At 53.2% G+C, this 22,385-nt stretch overlaps 1 protein-coding gene across 5 annotated transcripts in view; it reads left to right on the plus strand.

Annotated features, from left to right (window-relative positions):
- The window catches only part of ASIC3 (acid sensing ion channel subunit 3), a 32,611-nt gene extending 10,349 nt beyond the window's left edge, over positions 1-22,262 (plus strand). For 2 of the 5 annotated variants that reach the window (XM_084859695.1, XM_084859696.1), the window contains exons 2-11: positions 9,633-9,783; positions 12,077-12,204; positions 12,521-12,671; positions 13,094-13,150; positions 13,366-13,519; positions 13,806-13,897; positions 18,974-19,053; positions 19,741-19,812; positions 20,311-20,363; positions 21,881-22,260. In XM_084859695.1, coding sequence (XP_084715821.1) covers positions 9,633-9,783; positions 12,077-12,204; positions 12,521-12,671; positions 13,094-13,150; positions 13,366-13,519; positions 13,806-13,897; positions 18,974-19,053; positions 19,741-19,812; positions 20,311-20,363; positions 21,881-21,959 — 1,017 coding nt within the window. In that variant the 3' untranslated portion in view covers positions 21,960-22,260. Of the gene's footprint in view, positions 1-9,632; positions 9,784-12,076; positions 12,205-12,520; positions 12,672-13,093; positions 13,151-13,365; positions 13,520-13,805; positions 13,898-18,973; positions 19,054-19,740; positions 19,813-20,310; positions 20,364-21,880 lie in introns of all 5 variants that reach the window. The other 3 variants (XM_084859697.1, XM_084859698.1, XM_084859699.1) reach the window with 2 other exon arrangements.
- The last annotated feature ends 123 nt before the right edge of the window (positions 22,263-22,385 follow it).

Here is a 22,385-nt window from a genome sequence, read left to right on the forward strand (position 1 = left end):
AGCAAATCGGCTTGGAAGTCCCTGCTCCAAACCTCCTCTTAGCCACAAACATGTCAAGTGGCCCTATTTAGGGCTTTCTTTTTCTGGGACATTTATATCTTGCCTCTCTCAGCAGCTTCCAGCAGACCAACGGTGCTGCCAGGGATAAGGCCCGGTTCAAACGGATGGGCTGGGCTCGTAGCAGAGTCTCAGGAATGGGACCCATTCACCCAGCAGACCAGAAGGGGCCCCTCCCTTGCTGGCTGCAGGGGCCTTCTCAGAGGAGACCAGGCCCGTCTAGCTTTAGATTTCATTCCGTAAGTGGGGAGCATTCGTGATTGTGGCAAAGGCATTTTGATTTGATTTTCATGATTCATTTTTGTGTGTTACAGCTTTAACTTTTACTTGTGAATCACCTGAGAACTTTTTTATTGGGCAGGATATAAATATTGAAAATAAAATCCATAATGTGGCTAATTTATTGACACTATTTCTATCCTGCCCCTCCATCAGTTCATGGTTGCTAGCAATGCTCTTAGTTGAAGCACCCCCGGCCTCTGGCCTGGCCTGGTCTGGCCTGGCCTAGCCTACAGGGATGATGAGAATGGTGGCCTACTTTACAGGTTTGTTGTGAGAAGTACTACTGAGATTATGTACATGAGATGGTTTGACCGTGGGAAAGGCATGATGAGAGGGCTCAGCTAACCCTTCCTGGATCAGGCGTCCAGCACCGCTCCAGTTGGGCAAGGGAGCTGCTCCCGCACTCACTGGCCTGGTGGTGGAAGAGGGGCAGGGGGGCACTGAGCCACTGAGAGCAAGGGGGGGGCTGAGCTCCTGGCTGGCTGTCCCCGCCCTCCCCCCCGCCTGCCTTTGCTAAATGCAAGCAGCCGTCCTCCGTTGGATCCAGGCGCTGGCCCATTGCGCCCCGCTCGGTTGCCTGCGACGCTGCAGCTCTCCAGCACTTTGGGGCTCCCAGAGATGCTCAGGTGCATGGCCTCTGCACTGCAGGCCTTCCTGCGTGTTTCCCCTTGCAGGGGGCCCGGGTGGGCTGTATGCCCATCCGCTAGCTGTGCCACCCTCTCCAGCTCCCAGCAGATGGCGCTCCTCTCACCTTTAGGCCACCACGCCCTGGGCCCTGGCCCAGCAGTGTCCGGCACGTGGCAAACACAGAGGTGCGGCACTGGGCATGAGGGTCCCCAGAGCCCCCAGGGCCCAGCAGCTGTGTGGATCCACATCCACAGACCAATGGGCCTTGCAGGCCCCTTCCAACCCTACTATTCTATGATTCTATGATGCAATGTGAGCAAGTGTAAAGCGATGCAGGTTGGGGCAAAGAACGCCACCTCACGCGCCTGCCGGTGGGCCAAGCTGGCAGTGACTGGCCAAGAAGGCGACCTTGTGGTTGCAGTGGACAGTTCAGTGAAAATGTTGACCCTGGGTGTGGCTGCTGTGAAAAGGCAGATTCCATGCTGAGGTTCATTGTTGCTGTTCAGTCATTAAGTCGTGTCCAACTCTTCGGGACCCCATGGACCATAGCATGCCAGGCCTTCCTGTCCTCTGCTCTAAAAAAATCAAACTCCCAATATCAGAAGGCCTTTATACAAATCTCTGGTGCAACCACACTTGGAATGCGGTGTTCAGTTTTGGAAAGGGAGAGTAATTTTGGAGATGGGGGCCTGTCTTTCTCCCCACTGCCTCCCGCTAGAGATGAATGTATGTATGAATTTGTTGTTGTTGTTCAGTTGTTAAGTCATGTCTGACTCTTCGTGACCCCACAGACCATAGCACGCCAGGCCTTCCTGTCCTCCACTCTCTCCCGGAGTGTGCTCAAGTTCATATTCATTGCATCGGTGATGCTATCTAGCCATCTCATCCTCTGCCGTCCCCTTCTCCTTTTGCCTTCAGTCATTCCTGGCATCAGGGTCTTTTCCAGGGAGTTTTCTCTTCGCATTAGGTGGCCAAAATATTGGAGCTTCAGCTTCAGTATCTGTCCTTCCAAAGCATAAATTCTTCGGCGCTCAGCCTTCCTTATAGTCCAGCTCTCACAGCCACATGTTGCTACTGGGAAAACCATAGCTTTGATTAGACGGACCTTTGTCGGCAAGGTGATGTCTCTGCTTCTTACTATGCTGTCTAGGTTGGCCATAGCTTTCCTCCCAAGGACAAAGCGTCTTTTAATTTCATGGCTACAGTCACCGTCTGCGGTGATCTTGGAGCCCAAGAAAATACAATCTGTCACTGCTTCCATTTCTTCCCCTTCTATATGCCAGGAAGTGATAGGGCCAGATGCCATGATCTTAGTTTGTTTGATGTTGAGTTTCAAACCAGCTTTTCCACTCTCCGCTTTCACCCTCAACAAGAGGCTCTTTAGATCCTCTTCGCTTTCTGCCATTAGGATGGTATCGTCTGCGTATCTGAGGTTGTTGATAATTCTCCCAGCAATCTTAATTCCGACCTGTGATTCATCCAACCTGGCATTTCTCATGATGTACTCTGCATATAAATTAAATAAGCAGGGTGACAATATCCAGCCTTGTCATATTCCTTTCCCAATTTTGAACCAATCGGTTGTTCCATGTCTGGTTCTTACTGTTGCTTCTTGACCCTGGTACAGGTTTCTGAGGAGACAGGTAAGGTGGTCTGGTACTCCCATCTCTTTAAGAATTTGCCACAGTTTGTTGTGATCCACCCAATCAAAGGCTTTAGCGTAGTCAATGAAGCAGAAATAGACGTTTTTCTGGAATTCTCTTGCTTTCTCCATGATCCAGTGAACGCTGGTGATTTGATCTCTAGTTCCTCTGCCTCTTCGAAACCCAGCTTGTACTTCCGGTAGTTCTCGGTTCGCATACTGCTGAAGCCTAGCTTGTAGGATTTTGAGCATCACCTTGCTGGCATGTGAAATGAGTGCAATTGTGCGGTAGTTTGAACACTCTTTGGCGTTGCCCTTCTTTGGAATTGGAATGTAAACTGACCTTTTCCAGTCTTGTGGCCACTGCTGAGTGTTCTAAATTCATTGGCATATTGAGTGCAGCACTTTAACAGCATCATCTTTTAGGATTTTAAATAGCTCAGCTGGAATACTGTCATCTCCGCTAGCTTTGTTGTTAGTAATGCTTCCTAAGGCCCACTTGATTTCACTCTCTGGGACGTCCGGCTCAAGTTCAGTGACCGCACTATCATGGCTATCAAGGACATTCAAATCTTTCCTGTATAGTTCTTCTGTGTATTCTTTCCACCTCTTCTTAATCTCATCTGCTTCTGTGAGATCCCTGCCTTCTTTGTCCTTGATCATGCCCGTCTTTGCACAAAACGTTCCCTTGAGATCTCCGATTTTCTTGAAGAGATCTCTAGTCCTTCCCATTCTATTGTTTTCCTCGATTTCTTTGCATTGTTCATTTAAGAAGGCCTTCTTGTCTCTCCTTGCTATTCTCTGGAACTCTGCATTCAGTTGGATAGATCTTCCCCTTTCTCCCTTGCTTTTCGCTTCCCTCCTTTCCGCCGCTACTTGTAAAGCCTCATCAGACAGCCACTTTGCTTTCTTGCATTTCTTTTTCTTTGGGATGGATTTCGTTGCTGCCTCCTGAACAATGTTACGGATCTCCGTCCATAGTTCCTCAGGCACTCTGTCTATCAGGTCTAATCCCTGAAATCTATTCCTCACCTCCACTGTATATTCATAAGGGATATGATTTAAGTCATATCTGAATGGTTTAGTGGTTTTTCCCTACGTTCTTCAATTTAAGCTGAAATTTTGCAAGAAGCAGCTCATGATCTGAGCCACAGTCAGCTCCAGGTCTTGTTTTGCCTGACTGTATAGAGCTTCTCCATCTTTGGCTGCAAAGGACATAATCAATCTGATTTCGATATTGACCATCTGGTGATGTCCATGTGTAGAGCTGCCTCTTGTGCTGTTGGAAAACAGTGTTTGCTATGATCAGCGTGTTCTCTTGGCAAAACTCTGTTAGCCTTTGTCCTGCTTCATTTTGTACACCAAGGCCATGCCTGCCTGTTATCCTGGTTATTTCTTGACTTCCTACTTTAGCATTCCAATCAATCCCCTATGATGAAGAGGACATCTTTTTTTGGTGTTAGTTCTAGAAGGTGTTGTAGGTCTACATAGAACTGATCAACCTCCGCTTCTTCGGCCTCAGTGGTTGGGGCATAGACTTGAATTACTGTGATGTTGAACGGTTTGCCTTGGATTTGTACTGAGATCATTCTATTGTTTTTGAGATTGTACCCCAGTACTGCTTTTCCCACCCTTTTTTTCTGTGATAACCTTTCAAGGACTTGAAGGGTGCTATCCTGTCTCCCCTCAGTCTTCTCTTCTCAAGGCTAAACATGCCCAGTTCTTTCAGTCTCCTCATAGGGCTTTGTTTCCAGTCCCTGATCATCTTTGTTGCCCTCCTCTGAACCCTCCCCAGTTTGTCTGCATTCTTTTAAAGTGTGGTGCCCAGAACTGGACACAGTACTCCAGATGAGGCCTAACCAGTGCTGAGTAGAGCGGAACTAGTACTTCCCAGGATTTAGCTGTGCTTCTATGAATGCAGCCCAAAAGAGCATTTGCCTTTTTTGCAGCCACATCACCTTGTTGGCTCATATTCAGCTTGTGATTGACAACAATTCCAAGATCCTTCTCGCTTGTAGTGTTGTTGAGCGACGTGACTCCCTTCTTGTAACTGTGCATTTGGTTTCTTTTTCTTAGGTGCAGAACTCAGCATTTATCCTTACTAAATGTCATTCTGTTGTATTCTGCCCAGCGCTCCAGTCTATCCAGATCACTTTGAATTTTGTTTCTGTCTTCCAAAGTATTAGCTATCCCGCCCAATTTTGTGTCATCTGTAAATGTGATCAGCATTCCCTGCAACACCTCCTCCAAGTCATTCATAAAAATGTGGAAGAGCGCTGGGCCCAGGACTGAGCCCTGCGGTACCTCACTCGTTACCTCTCCCCAGTTTGAGAAGGTCCCATTGATAAGCACCCTTTGAGTCCGATTCTGTAGCCAACTGTCATAGAATCATAGAATAGTAGGGTTGGAAGGGGCCTACAAGGCCATTGAGTCCAACCCCCTGCTCAATGCTCATTCCAAGTCAGAGCATCCCTGACAAATGGCTGTCCAGCCTCGTCTTAAAGGCCTCCAGTGTGGGAGAGCCCACCACCTCCCCAGGTAATTGGTTCCATTCTTGTATTGCTCTCACAGTCAGGAATTTTTTCCTGATGTTCAGCCGGAATCTGGCTTCCTGTCACTTGAGCCCATTATTCCGTGTCCTGCACTCTGGGATGATCAAGAAGAGATCCTGGCCTTCTTCTCTGGGACAGCCTTTCAAGTACTTGAAGAGCGCTATCATATCTCCCCTCAGTCTTCTCTTCTCAAGGCTAAACATGCCCAGTTCTTTCAGTCTCTCTTCATAGGGCTTTGTTTCCAGTTCCCTGATCATCTTTGTTGCCCTCCTCTGAACCCTCTCCAGTTTGTCTGCATCCTTCTTCAAGTGTGGTGCCCAGAACTGGACACAGTACTCCAGGTGAGGCCTAACCAGTGCTGAGTAGAGGGGAACTAGGACTTCCCGGGATTTGGAAGCTATGCTTCTATGACTGCAGCCCAAAAGAGCATTGGCCTTTTTTGCAGCCACATCACATTGTTGGCTCATATTCAGCTTGTGATCAACAACAATTCCAAGATCCTTCTCGCTTGTAGTGTGGTTGAGCCACATATCCCCCGTCTTGTAAGTGTGCATTTGGTTTCTTTTTCCTAGGTGCAGAACTTGGCATTTATCCCTATTCAGTGTCATTCTGTTGTTTTCTGCCCAGCGCTCCAGTCTATCCAGATTACTTTGAATTGTGTTTCTGTCTTCCAAAGTATTAGCTATCCCGCCCAATTTTGTGTCATCTGCAAAGCTGATCAGCATTCCCTGCACCTCCTCCTCCAAGTCATTCATAAAAATGTGGAAGAGCACTGGGCCCAGGACTGAGCCCTATGGTACCCCACTCGTTACCTCTCCCCAGTTTGAGAAGGTCCCATTGATAAGCACTCTTTGAGTCCGATTCTGTAGCCAACTGTGGATCCACCGGATCGTTGTTTCATCCAGCCCACTTTGAGCTAATTTGCTCATCAGGAGATCATGGGGCACTTTGTTGAAAGCTTTGCTGAAGTCGAGGTATATGATGTCTACAGCATTCCCACGGTCCACAAGGGAGGTGACTTCATAAAAAAATGAGATCAGATTCGTCTAGCAGGACTTGTTCTTGACAAATCCATGTTGGTTTTGAGTAATCACTGCATTGTTTTCAAGGTGCTTCCAGATGGATTGCTTTATCATCTGCTCCAGAATTTTCCCTGGGATTGATGTCAGACTGACTGGTCTGTAGTTCCCAGGTTCCTCCTTTTTACCCTTTTTGAAGATAGGGACCACCTTAGCCCTCCTCCAGTCATCTGGCACTTCACCCATCCTCCATGATTTCTCAAACAGAATAGGCAGTGGTTCTGAGAGTTCTCCTGCCAGTTCCTTTATTACTCTAGGATGCAGTTCATCTGGCCCTGGAGATTTGAACTCATTCCAAGTCATTAGGTGTTCCTTGACCATATGCCTGTCGATGGAATCTGGCTACAGGAAGCCAGATTCCGGCTGAACATCAGGAAAAACTTCCTGACTGTTAGAGTAATACGACATTGGAACCAATTCCCTAGGGAGGTGGTGGGCTCTCCCACCCTGGAGGCGTTCAAGACGAGGCTGGACTATTCTATGATTCTGTGATGTCATGCTGAAATCCTGCCCCTTCAGCCTGTACTTCGCCTTTGCCAGGGGGGTCATAGACCCTCTTTTGGGAGAAAACTGAGCCAAAGTAGGAATTGAGCACCTCTGCCTTTTCTTTGTCATCTGTTATCGTTTTGCCATCCTTATTTAATAGCTGAACCACCATGTCTTTCCTCTGTCTTTTACTTTGCACGTAGCTGAAGAAAGCCTTTTTGTTGTTTTTAGCATCCCTCGCTAACCTCAGCTCGTTCTCAGCTTTAGCCTTCCTCATGCCATCCGTGCAATTCTGTGCTACCTGCCTGTACTCTTCCTTTGTTCCTTGGTCTTCTTTCCACTTCCTATATGTGTTCTTTTTTGTTTTCAGGTCATCTCTAAGCTTTTTGTGAAGCCACATTGGCTTCTTCTGTTGTCTTCCACCTTTTCTTCTTGTTGGAATTGTTTGTAATTGTGCCTTGAGAATTTCCTATTTTAAAAGCTCCCACCCATCTTGGACTCCTTTTCTCGTTAGCGTCGCTTGCCATGGGACCTTCCTGATCATTGTTCTGAGTTTATTAAAACCAGCTTTCCAAAAATCCAGGGTACGCGTTTGACTACACTCGGCTTTTGCTTCCCTTGGAACCAAGAACTCAAGTACAACATGGTCGCTTTCCTCCAGAGTTCCTGTAACTGCTACTTTATCCACTAAGTCATCTCTGTTGTTTAGGATCAAGGCAAGGATAGCCGATCCTCTAGTTCCTCCCTCTACGTTCTGTAGGAGGAAGTTGTCCACCACACATGTCAGGAATTTCCTGGAGGGGCCATGTTTTGCAGAATTTGTCTCCCAACAAATATCGGGGAAATTGAAGTCCCCCATTACTACTACATCATGCTTCCTTGAAACATTGGCTATTTGCTTTTTCAAAGTTTCATCCTCGTCTTCTCCTTGATTGGGTGGCCGATAGTAGACTCCAACCACCAGGTTCCTTTTATTCTTTGCTCCATTTATTTTGATCCAGATGCTCTCTATGGGGCTACCAAGCTCCTCCTCCTGTATTTCTGTGCTGACATATGTATTTTTCACATACAGTGCAACCCCACCTCCCTTTCTGTTCCTCCTGTTCTTTTTGAACAAGTTATATCCTTGAATTGCTGTATTCCGGTCATGAGTCATCCCACCAAGTCTCAGTTATACCTATCAAGTCATAATTTCCCTCCTGTATTAAGAGTTCAAGTTCGTTCTGTTTGTTTCCCATACTCTGGGCATTAGTATATAGACATCGAAGACCATGTGCTTCATTGTCTGGCTTTCTTCCTACATGTCTCTGAAGAGTATTATTGGGCGCTATCAGAGCTGTTCTCTCCATTGCAGTGCATGCGCCTACGTCCATTGTTACGCCCAACTTTACGTCTCCCTCCCTGTAGGATTCAGTTTAAAGCCCTCCTGATGAAGTTCTTCATGCTGTGGCCAAACACATTCTTCCCAGCCTTTGTGAGGTGCAACCCGTCCCTTGCCAGCAGCCCATCTTCCAGGAAGTATAGCCCGTGGTCCCAGAATCCAAATCTCTCTCGTCGGCAGCACCTTCGTAGCCAGTCATTCACCCGGAGTATTTTTCGTTCCCTTTCTGTCCCTCTTCTAACTACTGGAAGGATGGATAAGAAAACTATCTGGGCCCCAAAGTTCTTGAGTTTCCTTCCCAGAGCTTCAAAGTCTGACGTGATTTCTTCGTAGCTCCGCTTGGCGGTATCATTTGTTCCCACATGGATGAGAAGAAAGGGATCCCTGTCAGTGGGCTTTATGAGTGCAGGCAACCATTCAGTCACGTCTCTACAAAACGTCCTTAAATACAGTGTTCTTGATGTAAACTCCAAGGTGGCCACTGCGTAGTCCTTCTTCTGGTCTATCAACACCTTGGGTCTGGATGTTGGCCAATGAGTGCATGTGACTCCTGGCAATGCACATCCCATCATGATTTGTTTGCAGGCCGTGTATTCCTGGCATGTCGCTGCACTTTGGCCTCCACCTCTGTTGATAAAGGTGTACAGAGACTTTTTTGTGTGCTGCTATTTCATTTTGCTCCAATTTGCAATTAACTGTGTTTGTTTAACTATACTTTACATTGTTTGATATTAAAAATAAAACTTTATAGTCCAGTGTACCCTAATCCCTAAAAAAAAAAAAAAGCTTTACGGACATACATTAACTCCCAGCTTTGAATAATAGTGAAAACCTTGTCGTTTGTGGAATCTGCATGTCAAAAGCTTTTCAATGAAGTGTGTTTCATGAGAACCAGTCAACAGGAGGGCAGTCAAAAAGGGATGACCAACCAACTCCTGACTTTGAATTATATCTGTATGATACCATCTCCAGCCAGAGACCAGGGGAGAAAGACATGCATTCCCTCACCCTCATATATATTCAGGTAATAGATGAAGGGTGGCACTGAGGAGGTCCAAAGTGGAGTGGATGCCCTGTTCTCTCCTACTCATCCCAAATTTGCTGGTCCCAAGCAGCTACTTTTTTGGGGGACCCCAATTTTCCTTTAAGGGGAGCCAGGAGTCTTGCCAGGGACAACCTAGTTCTAGATGCTCAATGTCCAGAGGAACATCGAGCAGCGGAGGGAGGATTCTTCATGACAGTGGGCCATGGTAGAGCCCACGTCCACCTCTCAGTCGCCACACCTGTGATCTGGGCCTAAGGACCCTGCGATGCCTCCCAGAGCTGCTGTAAGATTGACTGAGAGAGCAAAGGTGAACCATGAAGCCCTCTGAACTCTGAGGAAAGTTGCCGTATAAGTATTCCTCACTGATTTGATCATGTGTCCGCCAACCCCGCTCCCCGCCAACCTGAGCATGGGTTGGTGCCCTTCTCAGCAGGGCCTCCACCCATATCTGTCTTTCTCTCCCCCCGCCCCCCCCCTCCAGATCTTCACACGCTTGGGCAAGTGCTACACATTCAACTCAGGAGCCCCTGGCCATGAACTCCTCACCACGGTCAAGGGCGGAACTGGCAATGGCTTGGAACTGATGCTGAACATCCAGCAGGATGAGTACCTGCCTGTCTGGGGAGACACAGGTGAGTAGGCTGGAGGCAGAACTACCATCATGTGAACCTGGGGCTGTTTGGACCTGTCTGCCTGTCTTCTGGAGCCAGGCTGCAGAAAGGGTCCCTAGCATCCCTTGCCATCTTCCCGTCCCTGTCCAGGTGGCTCAGAGATGCTCCTAATCTCCTGCATCTTGTGGAGGCTGGTGGGACCGATGCCCAGGTGGTGTGTTTAAGGGTGGAGATGGGAGCGACAGACCTGTGGGAAAGCTGTCTGGTGGGGGCAGAGGCAGAGCAGTGGGGGGCAGTGATTGAGCTGGGCACAGCAGAGAACAGGAGGGGATACAAGGGGGTTTGGGCAGGCGGCTTGGGGAGCCGAAGTGGTGGGTTGTGAAGCCAGTCCTGGTGGGCCAGACTGCAGCCCCGGAGACTGCTGTGCCCGCCAGTGGCCATGGCAGAGGCCCCCACCTGTTGGGGTTGTCTAGCAGCCTCCCCTGCAGCATCTCCGGCCCATTTGAGAAGTTGATCAGCATTATAACCCAATCCATGAGCCACAAAGGAGAGCTCAGGGGCCACGTGGCCTGTGCCTGCCTCCCGGCCCCAGCAGGGGGCATGTGGGGCCATGGCTCAGTAGAGGAGCCTCTGCTTTGCATGCAGAAAGTCCCGGGTTCGATCCCCGGCAGCATCTCCAGGGAGGGCCAGGAAAGGATCCTGCCTGCAACCCTGGAGGCAGAGCCGCTGCTGCCGCCAGGCAGCTGAGTGGGGTGGATGGACCCAGGGCCTGACCCAGCCTAAGGCAGCTTCTGATGTTCTACTCCTGAATGTTCTGCCACATTAAAAGAAAGCAAACATCTTGCAAATAGAAATCTTTCCTGTCAAGGAGAACAGTTGCAGACCTTACTCCTGCGTGCTGTGCTGGTTTGCTGTTTGCAGGGATTTGTTGATGGAGGGCAGCCTTCAGAACAGTGACCCCCCCCCCCCGCAACCTGAGGTGGTGCAGTCTGTTCTACCACCTCCCCATACAGCATGTGTGGACCATGTCCCTGGGGAAAAGCAGGGCTCTGTCAGCATCCACCTGAGCCTGTCTCTCATGCAGGAGAAGGTACAGGATTCGCACACAGGGCTGTGAGGATCTGTGTGCCTCAGGGAAACAGCAGCAGACTGAACAGCTTTCTCCCCTTTCCTCAAGATTATTTTACTCCTCTGCCTCTTTCCCTGGGATGGAGTAACCCTCACACACACACACACACACACACACACACACACACGCCCCCCAGCATCTGCCCCTGTGGCTATGGATCCACACCCGTTCCAGCACCAACCCTTTAAGGCAAACCACTGGCAACACGTTCTACCACCATACGTGCTTGGTCAGCCTGAATGGGGAGTGAGGGCACTGCTCTTGGTGTAGGTCACCTTTACTCAGAAGTAAGGCAGACTGAACTGACTGTTTCTGGCTGAACATCGGGAAAAACGTCCTGACTGTTAGAGCAATACGACAATGGCACCAAGTGCCTGGGGAGGTGGTGGGCTCTCCCACACTGGAGGCATTCAAGACGAGGCCGGGCAGCCACCTGCCAGGGATGCTCTGACCTGGATTCCTGCACTGAGCGGGGCTTGGGCTTGATGGCCTCGTGGCCCCTTCCAGCCCTGCTGTCCTGCGATTCCGTGACGGTCAACCTCAGCACCCAGCCGCCAGCTGACCTCCCCTCGCTGTGTTTCCCTGTGGCTTAAAGCCCAGCGATGCGAGTCCTGTGGCCCAGGCAGTGGGAGAACTCTCAGAAACTCACTCCAGAACTTCAGGTCCAAATGGAAAGAGAAGCAGCTATTAAGGAATACAATAAGGGGACAAAGGAAAGCAGCCAGAGGCTCTGGAAACAAAGCGAGCGGTGCCATATTGGCTAACTTGCACTGAACTCTTGGAGGAAGGGGCTCGGAGCAGTCAGGGTGGACCTCTGGCACACAGGTTGAGTGCCAGAGAGGGGGTGAGGTGACCAAACATTAACAGAGCCTGGCCGTTTTTATTATGATTGGTTGCGGGGGCGGGGGGGAGGCTGACATGGGGATTATGGGCGTTGTAGTTCAGCACCTATGGAGGGCACATGAGGATGGCTGGCAAACCTGTCTCGCCACTCGCACACAGAGAGGAAGAGCCACCGGTGAGGTCTGGGGCGAGGACGTGCTCGTGGAAAGGCTGTGCTGCTTGGCCAGGCGAGGGCTCCGGCTCCCTTCTTTGTGGGGCAGGACACTTCTCACAGCCCCCAGGGGGCAGGTCTGCCTTGCAGCAGCCCCTTCTGCTCCCCCACTGTGCCGGTGTGTGTTGCAGATGAGACCTCCTACGAGGCCGGCGTGAAGGTGCAGATCCACAGCCAGGACGAGCCGCCCTCCATTGACCAGCTGGGCTTCGGCGTGGCCCCCGGATTCCAGACCTTTGTCTCTTGCCAGCAACAAAGGGTATCCAATGACCGCACGGGCCCAGCCAGAGACCTTCGCCTGCTCCGGACAGGGGCCTGTGCGTCGCCCCCCCCCCATCTGTGTTATGGGGCGGTCTGCGGAATGCTCGCGTTGTGCTGGGGGGGCACACGCTTTGCAGCTGTGAGCACAAATGAATGCCCAGGGGCAGCGCTGCCAGCAGCCTGCGCCGTCTGCGGGGCGACGCAGCGCTCCAGGGCTGCTGGCGAGGAGGTGCGGCTCCTGAGGCTTCCCATGGAGGGGGGGCTCCGGGCAGGGTGGGCCTCCGCCTCCTTTTCCTTGACCACGCTTGGCACAGCTCCTCTATCTCCCACCCCCGTGGGGCGACTGCAAGTCCAGCCCCAGCGAGTCGGCCTTCTTCACCAATTACAGCCTGGCTGCCTGCCGCATTGACTGCGAGACGCGCTACCTGGCTGAGAACTGCAACTGCCGCATGGTGCACATGCCAGGTCAGGGGCCGGACGGTTGGGGGCTCAGCCTGCGCTGCTGGAGGCCGGGGGCGGGGTGCCCCGCCCCAGGCAGCCTCAGGCCGGGTGCATCCTCCCACCGGAGACGCGCCTGCCCTGGCACGGTCTTGCCCCAGAGGTCGCTCTAGCAGCACCTTGGCCACGGTGTGATGGTGCCCCGGGGGCGGGAGCGGTGCTGTCCTCGGGAGGCCATTGTGGGGCAAGCAGCGGCCCGATGCCAGGGCGGTCATGGACCCAAGTGCCCCGGCCCGCCTCCCTTGGCAGGCATGTTGAGCAACTCGCTCCCTAGCAGGGAGATCTGGGATGCAGAGTGGGCTGGGCTTGGGCGCCCGTCCTTCGCACGTGGCCTGGGATTGCTGCCCCATCCCGCCTCCTTTATCTCAACCTCTGCCCCTCTCTGCCAGGTAATGCCAACATCTGCACCCCAGAGCAGTACAAGGAGTGTGCCGATCCAGCCTTGGGTAAGCCTTGACATCTCCTCTCCCCGCGCCCCCCCCCCGCCGCCTTTTGCCCACCCCCCTGAAAAGAGGAGGGCACCCGAAGGACTGTTTGGGGGAACTGCATTATTCTTTGTGGAGGAGCAAAGGGTCGCCCTGCCCTGGCTGGATTAGAGCCGTTTCTGGAGGTTGCTGGCCTGTGTCAGCCAACCACTTGAACCCCCACCCCTTTCGCCCAGACTTCCTGGTGGAGAAAGACAATGAATTCTGCTCGTGCCAGACACCCTGCGAGACTGTGCGCTACGGCAAGGAGCTCTCTGTGGTCAAGATCCCCAGCAAGGCCTCAGCCAAGTACTTGGCCAAGAAGTACAACCGCAGCGAGCAGTACATTGCGTGAGCAATGCCCCCCACTTGCCCCCCCAATGGCGTCTCCCCCGCAGATGGCCAGGGCGGCGTTCCCATCTGACCGGCCCCTGCCAACAGGATCGCTCAGGGCGATCCGTGCGTTGCATCGGCGCGCAGCTGCCGCAGCCAGAGAACGGGGGTGCCCCCTTCGTGCCCTGCCCGAGGGCTTCTTGCAGACCCCCTTGCAGTGGCCCCAGCTCACTGGGTCCTGCTCGCCCTCCCTCGCTTTTCTGTGCTCTCCTGCCTTCCTGCTGACACGCGGCCTCTGCTCCAGGGAGAACCTGCTGGTGCTGGACATTTTCTTCGAAGCTCTGAACTATGAGACCATCGAGCAGAAAAAGGCCTATGAGGTGGCTGGATTACTGGGTGAGTGGCACAGAGAATGGAAACTGGACCAGGGTGGGGGCGGAGAGAAGTGGGTGTGACCAGAGGGAGGGCCGGGCAGCCTCTCTGTACAGCCCAATTCACAGAAATGATTCTCTGTGTGACCCTAGATGCAGGCTGGTGTCCCTTCGCTGTTGAGCCTGGAATGGCCGCCCTTTGCTCACTCACGTCTTATGGAGAATCCAAGTGATGTTGTTGCCAGCCTGGTCTATTCCAGTGCTTTCTATGTTCCATGTTTGTGCAGACCTGATTTGCGACGAGTCTCTTCCCCTGCCCATTAAAATACACTTTCTTCACAACAGTCCTTTAAAGCCTCTGTAGCACTTTGCCAGTCCATACTGGGCATGGTACGGACTGGCAAAGCGCTACGGAGGCTCTAAAGGGCTCTTGTGTCTTTAAGTAGCAGCTTCTTCCTTCCAGCTTCAGCCTCTGCAGTTGGTTTCTGCTCAGCAGGGATACGTTTTTGCAGACTACAAAACAATACACCTCATCAGATGCACAAAGTGCTGTCCTCAGCTGGGGATAAATGATGGGCCCCAAGGACCATGCAGTGGAAGCGGTATAAAAGAGCCAGTGACAATTCTGCTCAAAACTCTGAAAGTACACAATATAAGAGCAATGTGACTCTTCAGAATAGCAGTGTTGGGGGTAACACAGCCTTCATAGCTTTGGCACCCGAGTTCTACGCCTGCAGTGGCTTACCTGGATTGAAAGAGGGCTTTCTCAGTGCAGTGGTTTTCTGAGAGCTGCCATAATGTTTTCTGTGCTTCTGAAGAGCACAATCCAGCCAAGGCTCAGTATTTTCCAGTCCCATGGATTTCAGCAGCAGAGATTTAAAATTTGTGGCTAATTTTCAGTGGGATTGGAAAGTGCTAAACTGTGGCAGGATTGTGCCCACAATGTTCCTCTTGTACCTATAAAAAGGTGTCCTTGGCCCCTGGATGTTTACCTTGCCTTCCTTTAAATTAAAATTCAAGGTGGCTTCTTGACAGACAGACAGATATCGATATCTGTCTATTCTCTTTGAGAAATCATGGAGGACGGGGGACATGCCAGATGACTGGAGGAGGGCTAACGTGGTCCCTATCTTCAAAAAGGGTAAAAAGGAGGAACCTGGGAACTGCCGACCAATCAGGCTGACATCAATCCCTGGGAAAATTCTGGAGCAGATGATAAAGCACTCCATCTGGAAGCACCTTGACAACAATGCAGTGATTACTTGAAGCCAACATGGATTTGTCAAGAACAAGTCCTGCCAGATGAATCTGATCTCATGTTTTGATCAAGTCACCTCCCTTGTGGACTGTGGGGATGCTGTAGACATCATATACCTCGACTTCAGCAAAGCTTTCGACAAAGTGCCCCATGATCTCCTGATGAGCAAACTAGCTCAAAGTGGGCTAGACGAAACAACGATCCGGTGGATCCACAGTTGGCTACAGAATCGGACTCAAAGAGTGCTTATCAAAGGGACCTTCTCAAACTGGGGAGAGGTCACGAGTGGGGTACTGCAGGGCTCAGTCCTGGGCCCAGTGCTCTTCAACATTTGTATTAATGACTTGGAGGAGGAGGTGCAGGGAATGCTGATCAGATTTGCAGATGACACAAAATTGGGCGGGATAGCTAATACTTTGGAAGACAGAAACAAAATTCAAAGTGATCTTGATAGACGGGAGCGCTGGGCAGAAAGCAACAGAATGACATTGAATAGGGATAAATGCTGAGTTCTCCACCGTTCTCCAGAACGAACTTGAACTCTTAATACAGGAGGGAAATTATGACTTGATAGGTATAACTGAGACTTGGTGGGATGACTCTCATGACCGGAATACAGCAATTCAAGGATATAACTTGTTCAAAAAGAACAGGAGGAACAGAAAGGGAGGTGGGGTTGCACTGTATGTGAAAAATACATATGTCAGCACAGAAATACAGGAGGAGGAGCTTGGTAGCCCCATAGAGAGCATCTGGATCAAAATAAATGGAGCAAAGAATAAAAGGAACCTGGTGGTTGGAGTCTACTACCGGCCACCCAATCAAGGAGAAGACGAGGATGAAACTTTTGAAAAGCAAATAGCCAATGTTTCAAGGAAGCATGATGTAGTAGTAATGGGGGACTTCAATTTCCCCGATATTTGTTGGGAGACAAATTCTGCAAAACATGGCCCCTCCAGGAAATTCCTGACATGTGTGGTGGACAACGTCCTCCTACAGAACGTAGAGGGAGGAACTAGAGGATCAGCTATCCTTGCCTTGATCCTAAACAACAGAGATGACTTAGTGGATAAAGTAGCAGTTACAGGAACTCTGGAGGAAAGCGACCATGTTGTACTTGAGTTCTTGGTTCCAAGGGAAGCAAAAGCCGAGTGTAGTCAAACGCGTACCCTGGATTTTTGGAAAGCTGGTTTTAATAAACTCAGAACAATGATCAGGAAGGTCCCATGGCAAGCGACGCTAACGAGAAAAGGAGTCCAAGATGGGTGGGAGCTTTTAAAATAGGAAATTCTCAAGGCACAATTACAAACAATTCCAACAAGAAGAAAAGGTGGAAGACAACAGAAGAAGCCAATGTGGCTTCACAAAAAGCTTAGAGATGACCTGAAAACAAAAAAGAACACATATAGGAAGTGGAAAGAAGACCAAGGAACAAAGGAAGAGTACAGGCAGGTAGCACAGAATTGCACGGATGGCGTGAGGAAGGCTAAAGCTGAGAACGAGCTGAGGTTAGCGAGGGATGCTAAAAACAACAAAAAGGCTTTCTTCAGCTACGTGCATAGTAAAAGGCAGAGGAAAGAAATGGTGGTTCAGCTATTAAATAAGGATGGCAAAACGATAACAGATGACAAAGAAAAGGCAGAGGTGCTCAATTCCTACTTTGGCTCAGTTTTCTCCCAAAAGAGGGTCTATGACCCCCCTGGCAAAGGCGAAGTACAGGCTGAAGGGGCAGGATTTCAGCATGACATCACAGAATCATAGAATAGTCCAGCCTCGTCTTGAACGCCTCCAGGGTGGGAGAGCCCACCACCTCCCTAGGGAATTGGTTCCAATGTCGTATTACTCTAACAGTCAGGAAGTTTTTCCTGATGTTCAGCCGGAATCTGGCTTCCTGTAGCCAGATTCCATCGACAGGCATATGGTCAAGGAACACCTAATGACTTGGAATGAGTTCAAATCTCCAGGGCCAGATGAACTGCATCCTAGAGTAATAAAGGAACTGGCAGGAGAACTCTCAGAACCACTGCCTATTCTGTTTGAGAAATCATGGAGGATGGGTGAAGTGCCAGATGACTGGAGGAGGGCTAATGTGGTCCCTATCTTCAAAAAGGGTAAAAAGGAGGAACCTGGGAACTACAGACCAGTCAGTCTGACATCAATCCCAGGGAAAATTCTGGAGCAGATGATAATGCAATCCATCTGGAAGCACCTTGAAAACAATGCAGTGATTACTCAAAACCAACATGGATTTGTCAAGAACAAGTCCTGCTAGACGAATCTGATCTCATTTTTTGATCAAGTCACCTCCCTTGTGGACCGTGGGAATGCTGTAGACATCATATACCTCGACTTCAGCAAAGCTTTCGACAAAGTGCCCCATGATCTCCTGATGAGCAAACTAGCTTAAAGTGGGCTAGATGAAACAACGATCCGGTGGATCCACAGTTGGCTACAGAATCGGACTCAAAGAGTGCTTATCAATGGGACCTTCTCAAACTGGGGAGAGGTAACGAGTGGGGTACCACAGGGCTCAGTCCTGGGCCCAGTGCTCTTCCACATTTTTATGAATGACTTGGAGGAGGAGGTGCAGGGAATGCTGATCAAATTTGCAGATGACACAAAATTGGGCGGGATAGCTAATACTTTGGAAGACAGAAACACAATTCAAAGTGATCTGGATAGACTGGAGCGCTGGGCAGAAAACAACAGAATGACACTGAATAGGGATAAATGCCAAGTTTTGCACCTAGGAAAAAGAAACCAAATGCACACTTACAAGACGGGGGATATGTGGCTCAACCACACTACAAGTGAGAAGGATCTTGGAATTGTCGATCACAAGCTGAATATGAGCCAACAATGTGATGTGGCTGCAAAAAAGGCCAATGCTCTTTTGGGCTGCAGTCATAGAAGCATAGCTTCCAAATCCCGGGAAGTCCTAGTTCCCCTCTACTCAGCACTGGTTAGGCCTCACCTGGAGTACTGTGTCCAGTTCTGGGCACCACACTTGAAGAAGGATGCAGACAAACTGGAGAGGGTTCAGAGGAGGGCAACAAAGATGATTAGGGGACTGGAAACAAAGCCCTATGAAGAGAGACTGAAAGAACTGGGCATGTTTAGCCTTGAGAAGAGAAGACTGAGAGGAGATAGGATAGCGCTCTTCAAGTCCTTGAAAGGTCGTCACAGAGAGGAAGGCCAGGATCTCTTCTCCATCAGCCCAGAGTGCAGGACACGGAAGAATGGGCTCAAGTGACAGGAAGCCAGATTCCGGCTGAGCATCAGGAAAAACCTCCTGACTGTTAGAGCAATACGGCAATGGAACCAGTTACCTGGGGAGGCGGTGGGCTCTCCCACACTGGAGGCGTTCAAGACGAGGCTGGACAGCCACCTGCCAGGGATGCTGTGACTTGGATTCCTGCACTGAGCAGGGGGTTGGACTCGATGGCCTTGTAGGCTGCTCCGAACGCCGCTATTCTATGATATAAAAAGCACAAACAGTAGCATGTAAGGAAAACAGCAGTTTGGGAAAAGTGTGAAAATGGCCTGGAAGGCCTGTCTGAATAGTAGCGCGTTTGTGTTTCTCCAGAAGGTTAAAGGGGTCTTGTGGCTGGACGAGGGAGGGAGCTTGTGCACTGCCATCCTGCACCGCCCCCAAAGCCTCCTGGAGCTGTGACTGTGAGCATGCGGGGGGGGGGGGAGCTTCCAGGCTCCCAGTGAATCCCTGCTGCAGGAGTATTGCTGGGGGAGAGGGAGAGGGAGCGGGGTGTGGATGGGCAGGGGGTGCTTGTGTGGGGGAGCGCTGGAGTGCTAGTGCCCCAACTGAAGCTGCTGCTGCCTCCCCAGGGGACATAGGCGGCCAGATGGGCCTGTTCATTGGCGCCAGCCTCCTCACCGTCCTGGAGATTTTTGACTACCTGTACGAGGTGAGTGGGGGCACATGCAGTCCGGGGGCGGGCATGTGACTCTAATCTTTAGCCGAAAGGCACTGCCGGGGTAGGAGAGGGAGGAGTGTGTGGGCTTGTCTAAAGGGGGGCCCAAAGCACCTTGGCCCCTGAGGCCAGGAGCCTCTCCCCACTCGACCCCTCCAGCCAGCAGCCTCCTGAGCTGCCCATGTCCCATGGCAGCATCTGGTCCCCGAGGAGCACTGGGCCCTTCCCTGGCCGAGACAGCTCCGGCTGAGCCACGGTGGCCAGCCAGCACCCCCGCGGAGCAGGCACGGCCGGGCCAGCGCTGTGAGCAGCCTTCTGCCCCACGGAGACACCCGCGGCTGCCCCCCCTCTCCCCAGGGTCGCCTCAGCCTGGGCAAGGCAGGGCTGGCCCTGGCGGCAGAAAAGGCGCCAGCCAGGGCTGCTGGCCTGGTCTTGGGCCAGCGGTCTCCCTCCACACCCCGTCTCTGCCCCTGAGAGTCACTCCTGAAGAAGGCAGGTGCTGGGGTCCAGATCTGCCCCAAAGGGGCACCCCCTGCCTTGCCCTGCCCTGCCGACTTCCTGCTGAGGCTTCTCCTGGGTGATGGAAAGACCCTCTGCATGCTCAGGAGCCCACTTTCTGTTAATATGGGGCTGGGAGCCAAGTCCTTCTTTCCCGTTTCTTTCTCCTCTGCCTCCTGGCAGGTGCTGCGGGACAAGCTTCTCAGTTACTACCAGGCCAGGAAGCCAGGGGGCAGGAGCAAGAGCGACAGCCTGGTAATGTGCCCCGCCCCGGCAGGGGGGCGCTTCTGCTGCAAGCGCGTGCCTCGAGGGCCCTGCCCACGTTGGGGAGCCCACCCTGAGCCCGACACAAGGGGCAGGCGGGGCGTGCCGGGGCAAGGATCTCCGCTTCCTCCCACCTGAGCCTGGAGTCCTCTGCCCCATGTCTCTTCCCAAACGGGCAGGGGGGGGAATGGAAGGCAAACTTCCCACCTCCCAGGAGGCTGCCGCCGCCGCCACCCTAGTTTGTGTGCCCCCTAGGGGCGCGCGAGGGAGGGAAAGGCTCTCTGCAGATGCCCAGGGGCACTCTCCCCTTCCCGTTGGTGCCATCTTCCAGTGTGGGGCCCTCTGGCCGGAGACACCCGTGCTGCACTGGGACCATCTGCCTCATTGTCGTTTCTGCCTCCCTCCTCTCTCTCTCTCTGCCCCCTTGCCCCTCTGTGTCTCCATTCTGCATCCCCACCCCGTCTCCATTTTGCATCTCACCCGAGCCAGGAGTACGTGGACCTCCCCTGCAGCCCAGGCGGGGTGCTGCCCTGTCCACCCAGGTAGTGGCTCCCTTCCAGGCACGGGGTGGCAATCCGGGTCCCCTTCCCCGACGGGGAGTGGGGGGCAGCAGCCGGTCTCTCCTGCTCCACCCGCTGCCTGTCCTGACTGAGGGGCTCTGGCCACCCGACGGAGGGCCGGCCTCTCCCTGAGGGAGCGTGATGCTCTTGCTTCAGGCACGGCTGGGGCCTGGGAGCAGAACGCTGAGGGAGAGGCAGTGCTCTGTCCGAGGCAGGGGCTCTGGTGCGGCACCTGCTCCAGCCTGGGCCTTGGCGCCCACGGGCCCCTCGCTCCAGGCAGGCGGCGAGCAGCCTGCGGGGCCGCCGCGGAAGGCTGTCGCGCCGTGGCAGAGCGCGGGCAGGGCACCCTGAAGGCCCCAGGGGCTCCCCCGCCGGGATGGGGAAGGGCTTTCCCCGAGACGCCCAAGAGCAGCGCAGACGAGAGGTCCCCGGCCTGTCGCCTCGGGATGCCAGGCCGCTCCCACGCCCCTCCCTCGTGCCCCTCCACGCACAGGACACAGCTGGGCTCACACCTCACCCCGGGGTGGCGGCTGAACAGGGCCTGGCCCCGCCAAAGCAGCAAAGAGCAGGAACACAGCCCCGCACGCGAGAGGACGCTCCGTGGGGCCAGTGGCCTTTGCCCCAGAGCTTCTGCCTCCCTCCAAGGGCCCCTTGTGCAAAGCCCCCCCCCCGCCCTCTTCCTTCCCCCACCCCAGTAAAGTGTGGGGCAGCCCTGAGAACAGGCCCGCACAGCCAGAGAGGGCCAGGGTCAGCCCCTGCTCTGAGGCAGGACACACAGTCATCAGGTGGAAGGAGGGCCTGGGGGACCTGCCACGGGCCGGATGCCAGGGGGTGGTGAATACCGCCATCCCGCCCCCAGGTGTGCAGGCGTGCCTGCTGCAGCAGACACTTTGGCCAAGGAGAAGCAGCAGCACGCAGACTTCTCCCTGCAGAGGGGGAGGGGCTGCAAGGCAGGGGAGGCCTGGGGCCAGCAGAAAGAGCCCTCCCCTTCAAGCCTTGAGAGGAAGGAGGTGGGGCGCACACGCCAGCCTGGCTATGGAGGGAGCACCGGCAGCTGCACGCCACCCGCTGACCCAGGGGGCCCAGCTGAAAAGGGGGGGTGATGGGGCATATCCCACACCACGTCCTACAGCCTCCTGCATTGGGGGCCGGGAGGGAGTCCCCTACGAGCTGCTGCTTTGGTGCTGAGCCAAGCGGTGTGCGGGGGGCTCCGTGACCAGGCCATGGCCCACCCTGCTGCTTCCTTCACAGGCCTGTCGGCGCTGGGGAGGCCCCGTCCCCAAAGCTCCAGTGCTAGGCTCGGGGGGCCCACTCCACCTCCCCCAGCCTCACTGCTCCAAGGGGGGCTTCTACAACACCCCCCCATCACACCCCTCTGGACAGTGCCATGAAACCAACCCAAGCAGCCGCCTGCCACGGGGGGGGGGGGGGCTAAGGGGCCATGCAGGAGCCTCTGCCCAGCCCCTGCCCGCTGCAGCTTCTCTCTCCCCCCTCCCCAGAGCACCTGTAACACGCTGCGCAGTCACTCGGACAGTGTCGGATTCAACCCGAACGCGTTACCTCGTCACGCAACTCTAGGCAGCTTTGAGGAATTTGCCTGCTGAAGGGGGCGCCCCGGTCTCTCCCCCTCCGCGCCCACCAGACTCGCCCGCGGGAACTGTCACGCACCCCTGGCCAAGGAGGAAGGGGGCCTGGCCAGCCCCAGGGCACCCCCTCCTGCCTGGGGGAGAGGATGGCAGCTCTGAGGCACCCGAGAGATCCGCTCCCCCGAAGACCCCCGCTTCACTGCACCGAGGAGGGGCTCCCCCATGTACTGCCCCAGCCGTGGGGCTGGAAACGCAGTGCAGTGCTGCCAGTAAACGCCGTCCTGGCTGGATACTTTGTGGCACGTGGTCATTCTTTGGGGAGCGCCCAGCCCCAGGAAGGGGGGCAGCCCCTCCGGGGAGCCTCACAGAACAGACCCTTCTCTCCATGCCCCCCCCCACAGAAGGAGGCTCTGGAAGA

The sequence above is a fragment of the Heloderma suspectum genome, chromosome 5, assembly GCF_057233095.1.
Source record: "Heloderma suspectum isolate Gila_16-S chromosome 5, 16-S_ref, whole genome shotgun sequence".
Classification (NCBI taxonomy): domain Eukaryota; kingdom Metazoa; phylum Chordata; class Lepidosauria; order Squamata; family Helodermatidae; genus Heloderma; species Heloderma suspectum.